Genomic DNA, 20,611 nt, shown 5'->3' on the forward strand with positions numbered 1-20,611 from the left:
TTGATTATGTTTCTCCTGGGCCTTAGTTAATTCTGCTGAAAAAATGAGTGAATTCAACCACATGGTCCTCAAATTCTACTGTTGAAACTGTTTGTGGAGTGTGTGGGGAATGTGTGCACATGTGTGAGAGGAGGGGGCTGCTGTGGGTTCAGGTGTCCCTTTCCACCTGTGCGTGAATGTCCGGGATTGATGAGTTGGCAGGCTTGGGTGACGGTCACTGTGCCTCAGCCATTTCACTGGAGTTCACCTCTGCTCTTGTCTCTTGTTTTAGGTGGCCCAGTAATTCTGCACAATTCAGTGCCAACTCCTATAGTTTGACTGTTTTCTAGCAAAAACAGCTTATTCTTTGTTTGCAGAAACTAAGCAGGAATTATTTGTATTCTGCCTGCCTGCTTGCCTCATCCATATCCTCATCTTTTTCTGATTTTTTTTTCCTATTCCAACTTTTATTTTATACAATAGAAACATGTGGGGAATCAAAGACTTGTATTTGGTGTATTACATTATGAAAATGATGTTTGATTCAGAAAAATGAGTTTTATTTGTTTTAATAGCTCATTTCATTATTGATTTATTTCAGAGGACTAGATTGAAGGGCATCCCTGTCCCGTGTCGCCCAGCTCTAGCCCCCAGCTGCTAGTATGTAGAAACTTTTTGTGACATTAGTAAGGAAGAGGAGAAAAGATTATAGGACAGTGGAGTGAGGTGAGGGAAGAGAGAAATCATAAAATGAAACCTTTCCTTTTTTGGGAGTATCTCTTAGAAAGTGGCTAGGAGTGGACTGGGAGTTTGTGTGTACGTGCATGTGTGAGTACGTGCGACATGAAGTGAGGCGTTAAAGTCTTTGTGGCAGCTGTTGTTACTCCATAATGCTAACAATTAAAATGTGAGTGTGTCATGGTTTTCTGAGACACACATGGTTTTCTGAGAATTACCTGCAACATTATTCAGAATGCTTATTCGCCTAATGTTAAGGGATTTGGGCTTTTTTCCCCCTTTATTCTTTAAATATATTTAGATATTAGTGTTTTATAGAGTAGCAAATTAGAAGTGAAATACACCAGTTGTTTTTCTGGACACTGAGGCTCTCCAGCTCCCAGTGACAGCAAAGCCCAAGAATTTACTTCTGTTCCATTTCAAAATAATTTCTTCAAAGTTTTTATTTTTATTATTTTAAATTATACATAAATATGTGTATTTGTGCATGTGAGTACAGGTGCTCACAGGAAGGGGGAGGGTGTTGGCTTCCCCGAGTTGAGTCACCTGACAGTGCTGGAGCTAACTTCAGGTTCTTTGCAAGAAGAATACCTGCTCTGAACTTCTGAGCCATCACTCCAGTCCCTCAAAAGAACTTTTAGCATTGTTTTAATGTTAATAGCTTATCAATTGATAGGTAAATAATAATGGAGGATGATAAAGAAATAGAGAATGAACTTTTCCATCTTAGACCTTTAAAACACTGATGTCCAGGCCGGACGGTGGTGGCGCACGCCTTTAATCCCAGCACTCGGGAGGCAGAGGCAGGTGGATCTCTGTGAGTTCAAGGCCAGCCTGGGCTACCAAGTGAGTTTCAGGAAAGGCGCAAAGCTACACAGAGAAACCCTGTCTCGAAAAACCAAAAAAAAAAAAAAAAAAAAAAAAACCACAAACACAAAAAACACTGATGTCCAGACCGGCAGAGCTCAGCTTTTTAAATTTTCTTAGTTTTAATCTTTAAAATTAATATGAATTCTTTTTATTCTTTATTGTTTGGATCTATGAAGATATTTTGTTTTTAAAATTTCAGTATAAATGTTTGATATACTGACTTCTAAATGAGAATTTGGGAGAATACAGTTTGTTTTTAAGACAAACTTACTTACTCTGTAGACCAGGTTGCCCTTGAACTTACAGAGATCCTCCTGCCTCTGCCTCCCAAATGCTGGGATTAAACGCATCCTTCCCCTTGAATCTTTTTATGTTGTGTGTCTGCATTGAGTTACTGTTAAAAATTGAAAATGATACACTGTTGAAAATTTTTTGAACTTTTCCCCTTAAAATCACAAATTATAAAATTGTATGCATGTTATTGTCTTTGAAATTTACTCAGTTATACAGGTGCCTCCTGAATTGTAAACATTTTATTCAGAAATTGTGTTAGAATCTTGATATGTTTAGCAGGTACTTTGTCTGGTTTTCTGCTTCAGTCATTTAGAATTGTTAAGCAGTCAGAGATTCCATCAGGGGTGGTGGGAGCTTTTTCAGGTAGTGTTGAGGATAGGTCAACACTGAGTCATGTTACTGTATCCTGCCTGGTACAGTTGAGTGTCATCTGAGATCCCAGCTGTAGGTACATCAGTCTTCTCCCAAGTAAACATCCGTGTGTGGTGTCTACTAGTTAAAAAAAAAAACTAAGAATACTAATGTCTTTGAAGTTAGGTTTTTGGCTAATATGTGCATATGAACCAGATGGTAAATAATGTTTAAGAAAATATGCCGGGAAAACTGGGTTTTGTTACAGGCTTGCTTTCGGGATTTACCTTCAAGTCATGGATTAGGGCCTCAATTGCAAACCTAGTTTTGCTTTTTATAATGATGTATATGTGTACACATACATGCATACTTTCTTGATTTTCTCATGGCTTGTATATGGTAGCAGGGGAAAAAAAGCTGAAATCAAGTCAGCTATATTTGATTTGTTCTAAACTTTTGTAGAAACACCACCACCCGGATACATCAGTGAAGATGGAGAAACAAGTGATCAGCAGTTGAACCAAAGTATGGACACAGGTAAATGTGCATGTCTCAGTAGTCAGGCAGTGAGTGAGCTTTCTGTGATCTCAGCATATCACTAGATTGAACTAACCACAGATCAAGAATTTTTAGGAATGAAACTTGATTCTGGAGCCTAATAAGATGGCTCAGTGCCTAAAGGTGTTTGCTACCATGACAACCTGAGTTTAATTCTCAGAACCCACAGAATAGGAGAGCATTAACTCCCATAGTTGTCTCTTGACCACCACACATGCCCACACAATAGCTACCCATCACAGTGTGAAAAAGGATACTACTGATTGAAGATTAGTATGTGCTGGCACTTAGAGAAGTTGAGAAATGTACCCCAAAGCGAACCTCCCTTCTTGACAGTATCTGAGCTGTCAAGTGGGCATTGTTGACATAAAAATGAACATGCACCAGTCTGCACAGTTGATAGATGTTTTCTTACCAGATTACGTGAAAACGTGAAAGTACTCAATACCTTTTCCCCCAAATATTCCACACTACTGTTAAAGTTTTAATTACCCCCTGAATAAATACCTTTCATAAAAAACCACAGTCATCCTAGTAAGTGTATTTGAGAACAGAAGGGGGGGCAACCAGCTTTTCTGTGCTTCTGTAACTTAGTAGTGAGTTCTGAGTTAATAGTAAACCATTCGCCCAAAGTACCTTGTTCCTGATCTAAATTTGATTAATATCTGATAATTAACTATTGTTTTAGCATACAGTGATGAATATTACGTACCCCAAAACTTTAAACTATTTGTCAAATAATAAACTCTTGTAGCCCAGGGGAACCAAGTAAGGTACCCTTGAAAATGCTTTGATGTCTTTGTCTCGTGTGATTTATTCAACCTGTCTTACCATAAGGATTAGTTAGTGTTTTAGTCACTATTCTGTGGCTCTGAAGAGACACCATGACCAATGCAGTTCTTACGAAAGAAAACATTAAATTGGGGGCTTACTTAACCATTTTAGAGGTTTAGTCCATAGGCATCATGGCAGGAAGCCTGGCTACATGCAGGCAGGTCCTGGAGCAGTAGCTGAGAGCTACAATCTGATTCATAGGCAGAGAGAGTGTCCATTGACACACCTCCTCCAGCAAGACCACATCTCCTAATCCTTCTAATCCTTTTAAGTAGTACCACTCTCTGGTGACTAAGCATTCAAATATTTGAGTCCCATGAGGGCCAGTCTTACTCAAACCACCACAGTTAGTAATCCAAATTGGCCTGAAATTTACTATGTGGCCCAGGCTGTCCTCTAACTCAGATCATCTTGTCATAGTCTCCGAGTGGTTGAATTACAGGCTTGAGCTACCTTCTCTAACCTATCTAAATTATTTTTAAATGGATTAATTTTGGAGGAGAAGAGGAAAGCTTTGAATGGATTCTGTTTGACTCCTTCCATGTGTTAGATGCCCAGGAAAGATGCCTCTGCTGTAGCAGTATTTATGTCTGACTGTAGGAGTGGCAGATAGAAAGTAGATGATAATTTGAAGATCATTGCCTGTAGCACTTTACCTATGTTAATGCACTTGATACTTGGCTTTTCAAATATGTATTCTTCAGTGAACAGTATCTTTGCACTGTGGTAGGTAACATATAAAGTTGTTGAACATCATATATCATACATTACAAGTGGAACAGTATTTCACACCCCTAGATATCTGTATTAACATGACTGTAACAACTGTTAGTGAGGTTGTGGAAACACTGAAGTGTTCATATATTGCTGATAAAAATGTAAGTTATTGTAACCATTTTAGGAAAGTTGGTTCTTCAAAAATTAAATACAAGATTGCTACGTAGTCTCGTTTCACTCCTAGATCTGTACCCATGAAAATTTAAACAGGTCCACGCAAAACTTGCAAGAATGTCTGTGTTCTAAACATTATACATTTTGTTTCACAAGTGGAAACAACACAGATGTATACCACATTTTGAATGGCTGAACAACGTGAGTTATGTCCCTACAGTAGAAGTATGGCCCTGCTGGCCCCTGTGAGATTAATATTAAGCCATTCAATTTGTGGTACTTATGAGTTATAGTTGATTAATATAAAACTAATAAGGTTTTAAGGATGAATTACTAATATTAGTAACATTTAATAGTTTGTGAACTTTGTAGGTACTTAATATATTCTACGTTTTAATTTTTATTTTGAGCTTTGAGACAGGACCTCAGTCACACAGGACCATAATCTCACAGGATGACCTGAAACTCACCACACTAGTCCCAAATTCGCAGGCACCATCCTGCCTCAGCCTCCCAAATTGCTAGGATTACAGAGATGTACCACCATACCAGGGCCATGTTGCATTTTCAAAGCATATATAAAATTTTGAGATGAAAGGATGGAGTTAAGTAACTAGAAAATAACCTATAATTTTTCTCTTATGAAGGTGAGAGGAGACGAGCAACTAAGAGTTGTCCTCTGACATGCACCATAGCATACATGCACCATAGCATACATGTCGCACACAATGTTTTGAAGTAAAATAACAATAGTTGTGTATTATTTATGATTACAGAATGAATACATGCATAATTCTCTATTAAGGAGACTGTTAACTGAATATTTTATATATGTTCTTTATCTGATTGAAAAAGTTCTATTCATTAATTTATTGATTGTCATGGTAGAAAATTCTAGCGTCTCGTGCGTGCAGGGCAAGCCTATTACTACTCTCTGTACTCTCAGTCCATCTCCTATGTTCTGTGAGCTGCAGTCTCCAGAGTGATTTTTCTAATGGTAGTGTTAATTGTGTGTGTCTGTCTGTCTGTCTTTCTGTCTGACTATAGCTGAAGCTAGGTGGGTTTAGTTCTGGGTCCTCTATTTGCTTCCTGTAGTCTGGGTATCAGTTTTGTTCTTTTACAATTGTGGCTCTGTAGTACAACCAACATATTCAACATGCAGTACTGAGTGTGGTTCTTTGGTGCTCAGGTGATGAAACCTTAAATCCTCCACACAAAAAAGTGACCTTGGGTGCTTATAGCAACTTGATCCATAATTTAAAAAGTTTTGAATTAAACCAAGATGTTGATAAATTGTGGTACGTCTGGACAGTCTCAAGTCACTCAGCATGAGGAAGAAATGACAGCATATAGTTAAACTTATGACATATACTAAATGAAAAATGATCTGTACAGGCCATATATATACTGTGCAACCCCAACCACCTGACATTCTGAAAAGGCAGACCTTCTGAAAACAGGAAAGAATTTAAGGTTATAGAGAAAGAAGAATTGAGTAGGTAAAGCCATAGGCAGTGAGGATGATTCTGTGATAGTAAAGATGGAGGATGTGTATTATACAGTTGTCAAAACCTACAGATAATAAGCACAAGAGTGGGCCTTGTAAACTGTGAACTTTGATAACAACATATCTAAGTATGTTTACTGAGTGTAGCGTATCTACCATTGGGGTATGGGATCATGGATAGAGTGGCAGGTATATATATTAGACCTTTTTGCACTTGATACTCAATGTTGCTGTGGCCCTAAAAATACTCTCAAAAGGAAATTGAGGTTGTTTTGTTTTGTTTTGGTAATGAAGTTTTAGCATCACCTTTAAAGATACACTAAAGTAGATCCCCAAACTGAGGAAAGTGTTTACACATGCATGAGATTTCTAGGAACTGGTTTAAATTTAAAAATGTAGAAGTCAAAAAAAAGGAGAAAAGATAGGAATTAATAGAAAGTGGGTGAAAATAAGAATGTACTACTTAAAAATTTAAAAAAAAATGATAAAGGAATCGTTCTCTTAAGGCTGTTAATTTGGCAGATATCACCACACAGTGATAGTGCAAAAAAATACAAGTTCATTAGTTCTTGGTAGGACTCAACATTTGGGTAGTGAACCTTGACACTTATAAAAACACTTATAAAAACAATGCTTCCTTTCTGAGAAACTCATCCTACAAGCATACATGAACTTGTAAGCAAAGGATACATGAGCATTCCTCTAGATGCTTTGGCTGCAGATAGGCACTTCTTGTCTTATAGCCAGACTCCAGCAGCATTTATAATGTGAATGATTCATTGATTAATTACCAGTTGTTTAAAACAATATTTTCTAAAAAGAAAATCTTTAGTCACTCCTGACAGAATTAAACAGCAAGCTTACTGGTTTCTTCTGATGAGTATTTTATAGCTTTGTCAATGTTAAAAGATAGGAATGATTGGGCAGCTCCTCAGTCTCTGGTTATTTATATCTGTTCCAGGAAATACCATGGATTTCAGTTCATTGTTCCAAGCATATTTTGACCTTTCTCATTTGTACCTGTTGTGATTTGCCAACGTTCTTTTCAAATTGAAGAAAGAACATGATTGTGTAATAAATTGTTTTCTAAAAAGTAGTGCTTGCCAATTCTCACTGTCTGGCGGTGTCTGGTGACTGCAGCTTACCTGTGTCCCATGCTACTGTATGTGTTGTCTGTAGGGGGAATGGAGCAGAGTGCTGCTCTCTGCTCTCCCCCAGGCTCAGTCTGTGCATTGGCAGCTGGAGCTGCATGTGGAGCATGCTCCTTTTGAAACTGCCTGAGTGTGTAGAGGACGCCGCTCCTGGAGTTGGTGCCGACTGTGATTGAGTAAGAGGATTTAGCATTGACAGCAAGTACAGTGTAGTCTCCTCTGTGGCCCCCCTCAATTGGTGTATTTGTGCCTTGGATTTTCTGGATTAGATCTAGAATATTTACACAGAACAGAAAAAAAAATGAATATTTTTCTAAGAAAATAGAATTTAGTACAGCCAATTTCAATAAATACTAAAAGTTAACTTCACAAAATAGAGATATCTCTCAGGTTTGTTAGCTGAAATTTACAGAATCTACTGAATTCTTAAGGAGTGTGCTGTGAAAATAACAACTGAAATTGTTACAGAGCTGTAGCTAGAGTTTTCCTGCTTTGCCCACAGTCAGGACAAATCTTTGTCACCCGCCAGTCCCACAGCTGCTCAGACCCAACCAAGTAAACACAGAGACTTATATTGCCATTTGTTGCTGGAGGGCTTCTCTCCAGGTTCCCCAAGCCCCGCAGTCCCACAATCCACTTATAAAATAATCACTCAGACGCTTATATCACTTATAAACTGTATGGCCGTGGCAGGCTTCTTGCTAACTGTTCTTTTCTTTTAAATTAACCCATTTTTATAAATCTATACCTTGCCACGTGGCTGGTGGCTTACCAGGGTCTTTACATGCTGCTTGTCCTGGAGGTGGCTGCAGTGTCTCTCTCCTCAGCCTTCCGCTTCCCAGAATTCTCCTCTCTCCTTCCTGCCTGGCAACCTACTTCCTGCCTGGTCACTGGCCATCAGTGTTTTATTTATATAGAGCAATATCCACAGCACAGAGCATAGAAAATGACATCTACCTAACTGCCACAAGTCTGGCCACAGACCCTTAGAGCTGTCTCATGTGTTTACTAATTCTTGTGAGTCTGTCACAAGATTGGTGCGGAAGTTCTGAATAAGTGATGCATCTTTTCATCTTCATCCAAGCCAGGTGTCCTGCTTAGGGGGAAAACCCTAGACACAATACAGACAAGTGCAGCCATTCTCAAAGCTGTTTTATTAAACTGGGACATGAGCCCCAGTAAATGCTGCATTGTCAGAATTAGAATTGAATCACCAAACAAATGACAAATGATGACCAATGTTCTGCAACCCTGACTGGGGTATCACGAACTCCTGCAGGTCAATAAATGGTCAGTGCCGGAGAAGAGTGAGCAAAAGCAGACGTCACAAAACTGAATTAAAATAGAAATAAACTAAGAGATATATAAATGAAAATGTCCATTTAAGTCAGGGACTCTCAGCCTGGCATGGTGGCATACATCTTGAATCCCAGCACTTAGGAGGCAGAGGCGCAAGTGGATCTCTGTGAGTTCAAAGTCACTGGTCTACATAGTGAGTTCCAGGACAGCGAGAGCTACATATTGAGACCTTGTCTCAAAATGAAATAAAAAGACAAGGTCTCTTGTAGCCTATCTGTGCTGGTTTCCTCCTTGTTCTGTAGCTGAAGCTGGCCTTAAACTGATCTTCTGCTTCCACTTCCTGGGAGGTGGGATTACAGGCACGCACCACCATTATGGCTTAAAACTGTGCTTGTGCAGACCATGTTTTCATCTGTTGTCAGTTATGCCTTGGTGGTGTTGATGGGAATGTTTGCTGGCACAACCTTTGTGGATGATAATTTAGCCAGGATCTGTCAAAATTGCAGACACTAACCCTTTGATTGGTACTTACTGAGTTCTTTCAGAAAAACTGGGACTAATCAAAGGTTCCTAAGTAAACAGTCATCTGTCATTAGGGTACCATGATGTAATGTTAGGCTGCCGACTGATACAGGTAGGTAGAAGAGCAATATAGAAACACCAGCACCAATGGTTTCTAATGAGATAACTCATACAGATGTCTAGAACTGTCAACTGTTTGTCATGGAAAGGGGGTGACACAAAGCAGAAGTATATTTGCTGATATATTTTATAAAATGTTTCTGGAAAGATACACAAAAAGCTGTCAGTAGTAGGTTTCTCTGGGTGGGTGACCTTGGTGGTGAGAATACAAGTCAGTTTATGCCACTAGAAAGAAACAGAAGTTATTCAGTGCTTAACTTTTTGTACCTCATGTGTTGCAGCCCCCTTGGTTAAACTAAAATAAGTTACATATTTTTAATCCTTGGGGCATAATTGTCTGTGTACTTATTATTGGTGAAAAAGTCAGAACTATTATATTATTACTTGATCATAAGTTCTGAAGAAATGTCAATGTCCTTTTCTTCCTCTGATTTAGGCTCCCCAGCTGAGCTGTCTCCTACCACTCTCTCGCCTGTCAATCACAGCTTGGGTAAGTTGCTGTTACTTCCTACTGTTTTCACTGGATTAAGGAAAGTCCTCTCTGGAAATTACTTATTGTATGTATCCAAAAAAGAAAAAAAAATCGGGCTTTATATCAGTGATGTAAGAAGGATTGATACAATGTGTTGGTACTCCTTTCTGTTGGCAGGAGTTTATGAGACAGTCTGAGTCATTAAAACTATGTTCTTTATGAAGTTGTACAAGGTTTTGATGGATGGTTATTTAGGATGTGTCTTACAAATTGTCATTTTTTTTTTCCTTTTGTGATCTTCCTTATGATGCCTCTCAGTCAAAATTACAGAAGTTAATTGCATGTGATACTCATTTTCTGTTAGTGAGTTGTCCAGTGGTGCCATTTGCTGGGGGTTTTTGACTCTTTTGGGGGGAGGCACCCAAAAATTACACACAGAGGCTTATAATTAATTATGAATGCCTGGCCTTAGCTTGGCTTAGTTTCTAGCCAGCTTTTCTTGACTTATCCCATTTACCTTTTTGCCTTTGGGCTTTTCTGGTTCTCTAACTTGTGTGAATCTTACTCTTACCCTGTGGCTTGCTGTGTAGCTGGGTGGCTGGCGCCTGGAGTCCTCATTTTCTTGATGCTACCTCTCTAATCCCTCTTCCCAGATTTCTCCTGCTAGTCATTTTCTCCGCCTGCCAGCCCCGCCTAACCTTTCTCCTGCCTTGCTATTGGCCAGTTCTTTATTAGACCATCAGGTGTTTTACACAGGCACAGTAACACAGCTTCACAGAGTTAAACAAATGTAACATAAGCAAAAGCGACACACCTTAAAATATTCTGCTACAGCCATTACCTGTTTTCACTTGCACACTTGTCCTTCACTCTGCTTCCTAACATGTAGGAGAGTAGACAGTGTCAGGGAATGTTTTGACTCTTCACTGTAAGAGCTCTTCTCATGTAGCTTTCAGCTTCACTCAGCTTTATATTTTGTCCTATTCACAATTACCTTTTTGATGCATTTGATAAGGGTGGGCGGTGGTGGCGCACGCCTTTAATCTGGCCAGCACTGGGAGGCTGAGACAGGCGGATCTCTGTGAGTTCGAGGCCAGCCTGGTCCACAGAGCAAGTTCCAGGAAAGGCGCAAAGCTACACAGAGAAAACCTGTCTCGAAAAACCAAAAAAAAAAAAAAAAAAAAAAAAAAAAAAAAAAAATGCATCCAAGTACAGCAGGCTGACCTGTTCTGTTTTGTGTTGTTTTGTTTTGTGTTTAAACAAGAACTAGATGAATGCTAATAAAATAAATAATCCAACATAAATTAACTTTATGAGATGGGGAAATTTTTAAAAATGGTGTATCTGGTGTCATCTGTGGAAACAAAGTTTATATGAAACACTGGAAATCTGGTCTAATCTGTTTAAACCAGTGTAGATGCTCACAGTGACTTCTGTCTACTGGCATGGAGTGTGCTCCTGTTGAGTTGTTCATGCAACATTTCTTCCTTTACTTCAGATTTGCAGCCAGTTACTTACTCGGAACCTGCATTTTGGTGTTCAATAGCATATTATGAACTAAACCAGAGGGTTGGAGAGACCTTTCATGCATCCCAGCCCTCGCTTACTGTAGACGGCTTTACAGATCCATCAAACTCAGAGAGGTTCTGCTTAGGGCTGCTCTCCAACGTTAACCGGAATGCTACTGTAGAAATGACAAGAAGGCATATAGGTATGTTTGATCTTCTTTATGTGTGTGTTTCGGGGGCAGGGGAACTCACTTTACTCATAATGTAGACAATATGTGGTATTAGATCAAAGCTTGTATGAAAAAGCCCAACTTTGTCTCCATCTGTGAATAGGGTCTTGGTGATTCTTAATCTGCAAACTTTGGTCTTTGACTTTTTTACTTTTAATTTGCCACTCTTGATAATGAAAAGTACTAAAATGACTAGCTTGCTCAGTCTTTTCTAGTCCAAAAAAAGGACAGTGTTCAGTCGTGATCTTTTTTCACTTTTCCTCTTCTCTCAGTGACTTTATGTATAATCAGAATACAATCTGGGGCTTCAGAATATAATGGAGGATAAATTCCACAGCCTCCCGAAGCCTCTTGGCGCTTGTGTGAGGGCAGCACTGCTTTCTTTCCCAGTCATACTGAGATGCGGCCTGCTGCTTCTCCACAGCAGAGAGTGGGCATCCCGGAGGCTTCATGGCCTAGGATTGTGAAGAGATGAAATGTGGACCTGAGAATCCACAGTAAAGAAAACTGAAATATCACCACTTTTCCTGATTTAAGTTAGAAAATGGTTATTTCTCATAAATCTTGTTTGCATTAATAGATTTGTTGTTTTAAGTTTTTAAAAGATGAACACATTTTATCTCAGTTTTGAATCTAATGTGATAAGTTTCCATGATTATAATCCACATATACCCAAATTTTTCGGGAACCTTAGTATCTTGTTTTAACCAGGGAGGCAGAAAGTGTAGAGCTACAGATTCTGAGCATCGTCTGATCGCTTCTTTACCTTCAGCTTCCTTTCGTCTGTTTTGGATTAACTAACCGTTTCCTCCTGTGAAAAACGATGTTGATTACCAAAAGTTGATGTTGATTCTAGGAAATGATAGCGGCCAGGGAATGTGTTGTTGGCTTCGTGTGCACTTCTCAAATCTTGTTACATTAGGTCATCTTGCACATCAGGTACCACTGCAGAGAAAGGCTGGGAGCAGCCCCCTGACTTTACCTACATAGTTTTAATTTTCTGTTTTGTGTTTTAATTAGACCTTTGTATTTTAAAGAAAGTTAGTTATTTCCTCTGCCTTTATTCATGTCTCCTGACAAAATTTTAGTTCACTATAATTTTAGATTATCTGTGACATTTTTTAAACTTTTGGTTGTTAGTTTATCATTTTGTTTGGTCGGGGAATCGTCTGAAAAGTCTGACTTCACTCCATTGCTCTTCCTCCCACCCAGCCTGTGTTGGGAGTTTAATCTAGGGCCCTGTTACACAGGCATACTGCCCTCTGGGTGTGTCGTCCGGCCTGAACCTTACCCGTCTTGATAGCTAAATGCATGGTTGATGTTTCACAATGCCTGCGTCTTACACAGTAGGAGGGCGGCAGCGGCGTTCACCCTCTCCACGCTACTTGCAGGTTGCACCACTGGTTATTCCCCCTGCTGCAGAACAGGCTGATCTGCTGCGGCCACCGCACTTCCGTCTGCGATTGCATTACAAAGTAGATGTTTGCGCAGCAAGGTGGATGTGATGTTGTTGAGTCTTTCCTTAACCTCGTGGGCTCTTTAAGGAAAAATTTCCCAGACATTAGTTAATTTCTTCAAAATTAACTCAATTTTTAAACGAATTTGAAAGCCCCAGGTAATTTGTACGAAACTGTCTCACTATTGTGTACTTTTTCTATACTGTTGAAATGTTTTTCATGAGCATTACTTTGAAAAAAATCAAATTATTGTTACAGGTTCTTGGGGAAAATGCTGTGGTATATTTCAGAATTACAATTCAGGAAAGCATGGCTGTAAGAAAAGGTCCTGGGATACTCTAGAATTCCTTCTAGATGGTTCTCAGGACCACTGGGAAGGTCGGTGTTCTGGAACTAACCGTGTGCATTCTGTTGTAGGACGGGGAGTGCGTTTGTATTACATAGGAGGGGAGGTGTTTGCCGAGTGCCTGAGTGACAGTGCCATCTTTGTGCAGAGCCCCAACTGTAACCAGAGGTACGGCTGGCACCCGGCCACAGTGTGCAAGATTCCACCAGGTACGGGGCACCCTGCAAGTCGGCCTGTCACACCAGCGCGCTTCATTGACCTTTCTAAAACGTAAATTCTCTTGAAAATTATTTTCTAATAATCACAGTGTTTTTATATTTTACTATTTCTCAATTCTAGGCTGTAACCTGAAGATCTTCAACAACCAAGAATTTGCTGCTCTTCTGGCTCAGTCTGTGAATCAGGGTTTTGAAGCCGTTTATCAGCTAACTCGAATGTGTACCATAAGAATGAGTTTTGTGAAGGGGTGGGGAGCAGAATACCGGTATGAATTCTGTGCTCAGTTTCTAGTTTCTTCACAGTGATTACTTGTATTCCCTTTTACATCTTCTGTAGTTCATTTCTATCTGTTTTCAACAGATGTTTATGTAAAATAATAGAAGAAAGAGGGTTAAGGAGTTGGTAGGATACTTGTGTATTGTGCATGAGGTGCTGGATTCAATCTTTAGAAACACATAAACCAGGTACTGTGACATGTCTGGGAGTTCAAGGCCATGCATGCTAGGCTATCTGAGACCCTTAGTTAAGAAAGTTGGAGGCCTGAAGATAAGAAACTGGAAAATTGCTGTGCTGGTATTATAGAAGATATGATTAAATTGTGTGTAAACATGCATTTTTAACATAATGTAGAATGTTAAGTAACCATAAAAGGGTAATTTGAAAAGTTAGTGTCACTTTATAACATCAGGGGTGTCTTTACTTGGTACTCAAAGAAAGCTTTCTTTCTGATTAGAATGGCTTGTGATCTATATTCTAGAAGATACATATAGAATTCAGAAGATAGGAAAGGACAGTGTGAGAAACTAATTCTGATAGCAGAGTAGCAGTGTGATTAGAAATAGAATAAAAATAAAACTGGACAGTTGAGTTGAGATCTGCTGAGTAGCCCCCCTCGCCTGTGGTCTCACTGTGCGCTCTCCCAGGCAGCAGGTGTTAGTGTGCTGTGTGGCCTCACTGTGCGCTCTCCCAGGCAGCAGGTGTTAGTGTGCTGTGTGGCCTCACTGTGAGCTCTCCCAGGCAGCAGGTGTTAGTGTGCTGTGTGGTCTCACTGTGCGCTCTCCCAGGCAGCAGGTGTTAGTGTGCTGTGTGGTCTCACTGGGCGCTCTCCCAGGCAGCAGGTGTTAGTGTGCTGTGTGGCCTCACTGTGAGCTCTCCCAGGCAGCAGGTGTTAGTGTGCTGTGTGGCCTCACTGTGCGCTCTCCCAGGCAGCAGATGTTAGTGTGCTGTGTGGCCTCACTGTGCGCTCTCCCTGGCAGCAGGTGTTAGTGTGCTGTGTGGCCTCACTGTGAGCTCTCCCAGGCAGCAGGTGTTAGTGTGCTGTGTGGCCTCACTGTGAGCTCTCCCAGGCAGCAGGTGTTAGTGTGCTGTGTGGTCTCACTGGGCGCTCTCCCTGGCAGCAGGTGTTAGTGTGCTGCCCCTCCCAGCCTGCTGCCCGTGCAGCAGAGCCGGAGTTCTCGGCGTGGAAATTCCGATGCCTCTTCTTGGAAGTTGGCTAGAGCGTAGAGCATGCTGAAAATCAAGTATCTAGTAAGGCGGTGACACCGTGTGTTTCAGAGCACTATATACCTGCTTGGATATATAGTGTTTTTAATTATATGTATATATCTTGTGTATACATGGATCTATGCTTGTGTGAGTGCAGGTGCCTGTGAAATAGAGGTGTTAGCTGAATTTACAAGTGTAAGCTAGAGTTACAGGTGTTTATGAGTTGCCAGATGCCAGTGATGGGAACTGAACTCAGTCATCTAAAAGAAGCAGGTGCACACCTGTTAATTGCCCAGTCATCTCCAGCTCCTTAGACATCCAGTCCTAAATGCTGTTGGGCATGAATTGTTTACAGCTGGAGCGCTGATGATAACCTTTTATCATGACTGAAGTATGTCATATTGAAGAAGCAAAAGTAAATGTATTGACTGACACTTTGTAGAAAATAAGATAGAGCTAAATCCAATGTCTAAGACTAGAGCAGCAGGATGTCCTGTGATCCAGGGAATAGGCAATGGCCCCTTTGTTAAAGCACCAGAAGGTTTGAATTTTGCTTTTTCAACCAGAAGCCTGAGGGATATTGCTGACAAGGGTGTTGCTCATTATGTATCTAAAGAAAAGTTAGCTCCAAGTCTTAACATTGTGTGGCAAGGCTTTAGCTTGAGTCAGCAGACTTTCAATTTGAATCTTTTTTGACTTAGACTTCATTTGATAGATGTAGGAGTAGGGTGATCAGGTGTGTCAGTTTCCTTGAGGCGGTCTTTTCTGGTCTATGGCTCCCCTCCTAACCTCACTAATAGTACTACCTAAATTCTCTCATAAGTGTGCCCTGAGTACACTAATTTAACTTCAGAAGGAAAGGATGATTTCGTAAATCTTTCAAAAAGATGAAATTCTAGGGAGATAGCTCAGTTGGTAAAAAGCCTTTGCTATGGAAGAATAAGGACTTGAGGCTAATCTCTAGCTCTGAGAAGAGCCAGGCATGGCTGTGTGTCTGTAACCTCAGCATGGGATGGTGTTGGGGCACAGATGGATCCTAGAAACTTGCTGGTCAGCCATTCTAGCCAGCATAGGGAGGTTCAGGTTCAGTGAGTGACCATAACTCAAGGGAGCAGGGTAAAGAACAACTGGGGAGGACACCCAACCCAAACTGCCCCCCACACAACCCTTCTGGCCTCTGCATGCACTTGTCCACATACATATGCATACATGTGCCACACGTAAATAGATACAGGTTTTGACAAAGGACAAAACTCATTAGATCATTTTAGCAGTAAAAATTATTTTAAAACTAATAATTATATATACAAAATTAATAATTATTCTAAAGAATTGATTTTACTATATACAGCCTTTTCATTTCCTAATTGTTTTTTGTGTTCTTTCAAATAGGAGGCAGACAGTAACAAGTACTCCTTGCTGGATTGAACTTCATCTGAATGGCCCTCTGCAGTGGTTGGACAAAGTATTAACTCAGATGGGATCCCCTTCGGTGCGATGCTCGAGCATGTCATAAAGTCCAGCACCAGTCAAGTCCATCAAAAGACTTCGTGTAACAACTCTTCTGTCATAGTATTTGTGTATGATCCCGTGGACTCTTTGCTATCCAAAAATTCCAGAGTGAAAACAGCACTTGCGGTCTCACCAGTTAAAGCACCTTGTGGATTCTGTTTCCTATGTTTGAATATTAGATGGGAAAATTAGTGTCTAGAAATGCCCTCCCCTGAGGGGGAAGAGAAGACTTAAAGACTTAGTGATGTCTTGCTGGGCATAAGACAGTGTCCCACAGGTTGTTAATAACAGTAGTAGTTATGTGTACAGGTAATGTATGGAGACCCAGTATTGCAGTACTGTGCTGTTTGGATACATTTTTAGTGTGCATACCTGAGGTGTGTGTGTGTGTATGCTGCTTCTTGGTCTAGGCAAGCCTTTATAAAGTCACAGTACCTAATCTGTTGTCCCCACTTCGCCATTATTTTTGTGTCTTTTTTAATATATAATATATATATATATATATAAAGATTTTCAAATTATCATTTAGAAGCAGATTTTCCTTGTAGAAACTAATTTTTCTGCCTTTTACCAAAAATAAACAAACTTGGGGGAAGAAAAGTGGATTAACTTGGAAATCCTTGACCTTAATGTATCCAATGGATCTTAGCAATCGTTCTTTCTGTGTGTGTTTATTTCCTGCTGAATTTCATTAGAAGGAAACCTTACTGGAAGCTTCTGGACTCTTCATCCCATTTCTGTTCTGATATAACACAGTAGAGCATGATGTCATTGTGGAAAACAGCTGCACTGGTGGCTGCTGGAGCAGTTAATCCTGGGTCCAGTGAGGGTTTTGGGGAGAGGAAGTCTTTTTTCCCAGATCCAGACTTCAGCAGATGATAATGGACTTGTGTAAGCTGTTGGTCTGTTGATAACTGTCATCTCCAAACATGCACAGGTGGCGGTATAGTTATTTTCAGGGCTATTCTAGAATCACTTCAGTATGTGTTTCCTTCTTCCAAAGCCAGTCTAATAATAAAGGATCTATCTGTAAAGGCAGCTGACCTTCTGCCTCCTCTCACTTAACTACCAGATTGTATTACAAAACGGACCTTTGGCAAATGTACTTGCTTTTGCAAATACATAGAGTGACACTGAGATATGGTCAGTAGGTAGGGGCCATCTGTTTTTAAAGTGTATTGTATGTAATTTATAAATAGAATGTTCTATTACCTAATTTCAAAATTTTAATGATTGGAAGCTAAGCCGTTTATCAAGATTTTTAGCCTGCAGTTACCTGCAGTCTGAGCTGTTCTTGACCAACCCTGGCATGTGGTCATTGACCTTTTCTGCTCTGCACTAAGGGGATTCCGGCTGTTCTGCCACACACAACAATCATTCATGTCCAGTCTTGACTTCCTTCTTGTTTGCAGCTCCATACAAATGGAAAATACTTCCTGATCTCCTTTTTGTAAATTTTCATATTTTTGCAGACAAATATCTTTGGTACTTAACTCTTTGAAACCATAATCACATGTATGTACAGGTATCATTTTTGATGCTTTTCAACATTTGGTTTTCTATTTGATATTTCCCATTTTCCTATATTTGTGTGTGTATGTATATGTTCATGTAAATTTGGTATAGTAATTTTTTTTATTCAAATATTTATTGTTCACCTGTTAATGTGCCATGAACTTTAACCTTTGGGTGAAGGTGAACAACATAGCTCTGTTTCCTGCCTTTGCTGAGATAGCAGTTGACTTAACCTGTGCTCAAGTGTCTGTGTGGGAGGTAAACAGGGTATTGTCTAGAGAATGGTAGACAGGATGCTTCTGGTAGGACATTGGGAAGGCATCTGGGAAAGCAATGCTTGAGCTAACACCTAACCTAGAAGGACGGAGCCAGTGAAGAGCTGAGGGAGATCAGCACTGCTAGGACAGCATCAAACCCAAAGGCCCAGGCTCACGGAGACTCACTGTCAGGCGTCATAGTTCTATACATACCTGCACACACCCAAACATAAAGATGAGAATGGACCTTCAGTTGATGATTGGTTGAAGATGGCATGGCTTTGGGATAGGCTGCTGGTCATCTCACTCTAGTCTAATCCTCAGACCTTTGTTGTGGAAATCTCTTACTTAAACCAGGTCAGTGCCACCTTAACAGCTCTTTTATGTAAAGATTCACCAGTATGGAGAGCTACTGTTTGCTTCTGGACTTGTTGCTGCACACTGATTATATCACTGTTTCTACTGCCCATCTGGTGATAGAGGAAATGTCCTGAGCATCATTGCTCCTGAGCCTGATGGAGATCAGCACTGTAAACTGCCCCTCGTTGGAAGTTTGCACAGACCGTAAAACTTGTGCTGGCTGTCGGGATAGTTGTGGGTGCGGAGGACAGCTTTGAAAGTAGTGGGAGGTTATCAGACATGCCGACAGAGGGATGCCAACAGTGCACACAGCTCTGTGGTTTGGGTTCAAGTCTAGGTTTTCTGTACAGTGTGGAATGGGATTTTCCCTTGAGACGTCCTGGTATCGTGAAGCACGGATGTCGCAGTGGAAGCACTCATGTGAAGTGGTCATGTTTGCTTCCCAGTGAAATGGTGTGGGCTTACATTACACTTTGTCTACCATGGCCTAGTTTTTGTTGATTCCCCCCATTTTGGTAGGGCTGGGGTTTGTTCTGGATGATACTTGAGACCTCCCTCTTGGTTGATTAGTCTTGATTTAAGTTATCTGCATTATTTAGCATCTCGGCTCCACAGTAATTTGAGATTCTTTTTAACCAGATTAGAAAATTCAACTGGATTAGGCCAGTCTTTGGAATACCACTGAATTGGGCTCTGATTTAAAGATGCTTTCCTGCTACAGTCTGAGCCACACCAGTTAACACTGACTACACTATGGTAGACTATGGTCAGTCAGCCGCATAGTTTCTGATGCCTGTTGTCTCCCAGCCACTGTGATTCTGCGACAGTGTCCTGGCCCTCTAGTTGGGCTTAGTCCTGTGGGAGTTACTGTTGCCCTCAGGGCCTGTCACTTTGCCAGAAGGAATCTGCATGTGTTTTCTTGAGAGTTTAATCTTCTAATTCTGTACTTTTATCTGTATTCTATATATTTGCAAGTTGTTTAATATCTAGGGTGGGCTTTTTTTAAATCGTAAACAATATGCAATTTAGTGTTTAGTCTAGTTGATTGTTTTTAAGCTGTCCGATTCCCCTTCATTTCTTTACCTTCACATTTGTTGTGCCTTTGTGATCAGTTCATCCAGACTGAGGCTCAGAGTGAAAGCAATCATGTTAGTAGGCTTTGCTAGTTGACATCAAAGAAAGCAGATGCCCATTTGGTTTCCCTACCTCTTCCAAGAGCTGCCCACATGTGTCCTTAGGACATTTTTTTCAAAGATTGTTAAGTACTTGGAAGAGTTAAGGGTCCTTTTTGCTGGAGGGTAGCTGGGCTGGTAATGGGGTATAAAGTACCTCGAGACAATCTAGGATGGCCCTTCCTGTTTGCCCTGTTTGTTCCCTCTGGACGACTTTCCCAAGTGTCTCTTCACAGGGCCAGCCAAGGGCCTTTCTTACGGTGGCCTAAGGCTTTGGTGACCTGATACGTCCTGCTCCTCATTCGTCTCTTCACACCGTGTGCCACACTTGTTCCACCCAGGCTCCCTCGATCCTGCCCTCCTGTCACCTGCAGTTCTTGTGTGTCCGCATCACTCGTCCTCCCCTTAGGACTGTGCATGTCTGCAGGAAGCTAGCAGTCCTTGGTCTGCTGTGCTGATCGTACAAGTGGCTCTGGAACTTTGCACCGTTAAATGTCCTTGTGACTGACGAGCAGCAAATTTTCAGGTATTATTTATTATAATTTAGATGGTAGCAGCGTCTCATTCCTGTTTGGGGGCATTCTGAAATGTCAGTTTTAGTGCAGTCGGTGATGATGGTGTGGTCCTCAGCAGACAGATCCCTGCTCTTGGTTCCCATTCTCTTTGCAGTCTCCTTGATTGTTTTATTCAGACTACCTTTTGTCTGAGGAGATGGAGGGACAGATTATTTCTTGGAATGTAATTTATGTACTTGCAGCCAGAAAATACTGAGTTAATCTCATGAATGCTGCTGTGATAAGACCTGGTTTCATGTTTGTGTGACTTCTTGAGTAGAGATTTTTATCTTGGACAGTATAGCTAGCTTATATATATGAGAGCTGCCTCAAACCTTTTAAGTTTTCATATGTATGTATGAATGTATACACACATATACCCTCAGAAAAACTAACAGTGGTGTCATCTT

The 20,611-nt window shown here is 40.6% G+C and overlaps 1 protein-coding gene across 1 annotated transcript in view; it reads left to right on the plus strand.

Moving 5' to 3' along the window:
• Window positions 1–20,406, plus strand: part of Smad2 (SMAD family member 2) — an 87,915-nt gene extending 67,509 nt beyond the window's left edge. Inside the window, exons 6-11 of the mRNA XM_028871956.2 lie at window positions 2,695–2,769; window positions 9,551–9,604; window positions 11,085–11,297; window positions 13,199–13,336; window positions 13,467–13,611; window positions 16,224–20,406. Of these exons, the coding sequence (XP_028727789.1) occupies window positions 2,695–2,769; window positions 9,551–9,604; window positions 11,085–11,297; window positions 13,199–13,336; window positions 13,467–13,611; window positions 16,224–16,347 (749 nt within the window). The 3' untranslated portion in view covers window positions 16,348–20,406. The remainder of the gene's footprint in view (window positions 1–2,694; window positions 2,770–9,550; window positions 9,605–11,084; window positions 11,298–13,198; window positions 13,337–13,466; window positions 13,612–16,223) is intronic.
• Window positions 20,407–20,611: the final 205 nt, after the last annotated feature.

This window comes from Peromyscus leucopus, chromosome 19 (assembly GCF_004664715.2).
Source record: "Peromyscus leucopus breed LL Stock chromosome 19, UCI_PerLeu_2.1, whole genome shotgun sequence".
In the NCBI taxonomy this organism is placed as follows: Eukaryota; Metazoa; Chordata; class Mammalia; order Rodentia; family Cricetidae; genus Peromyscus; species Peromyscus leucopus.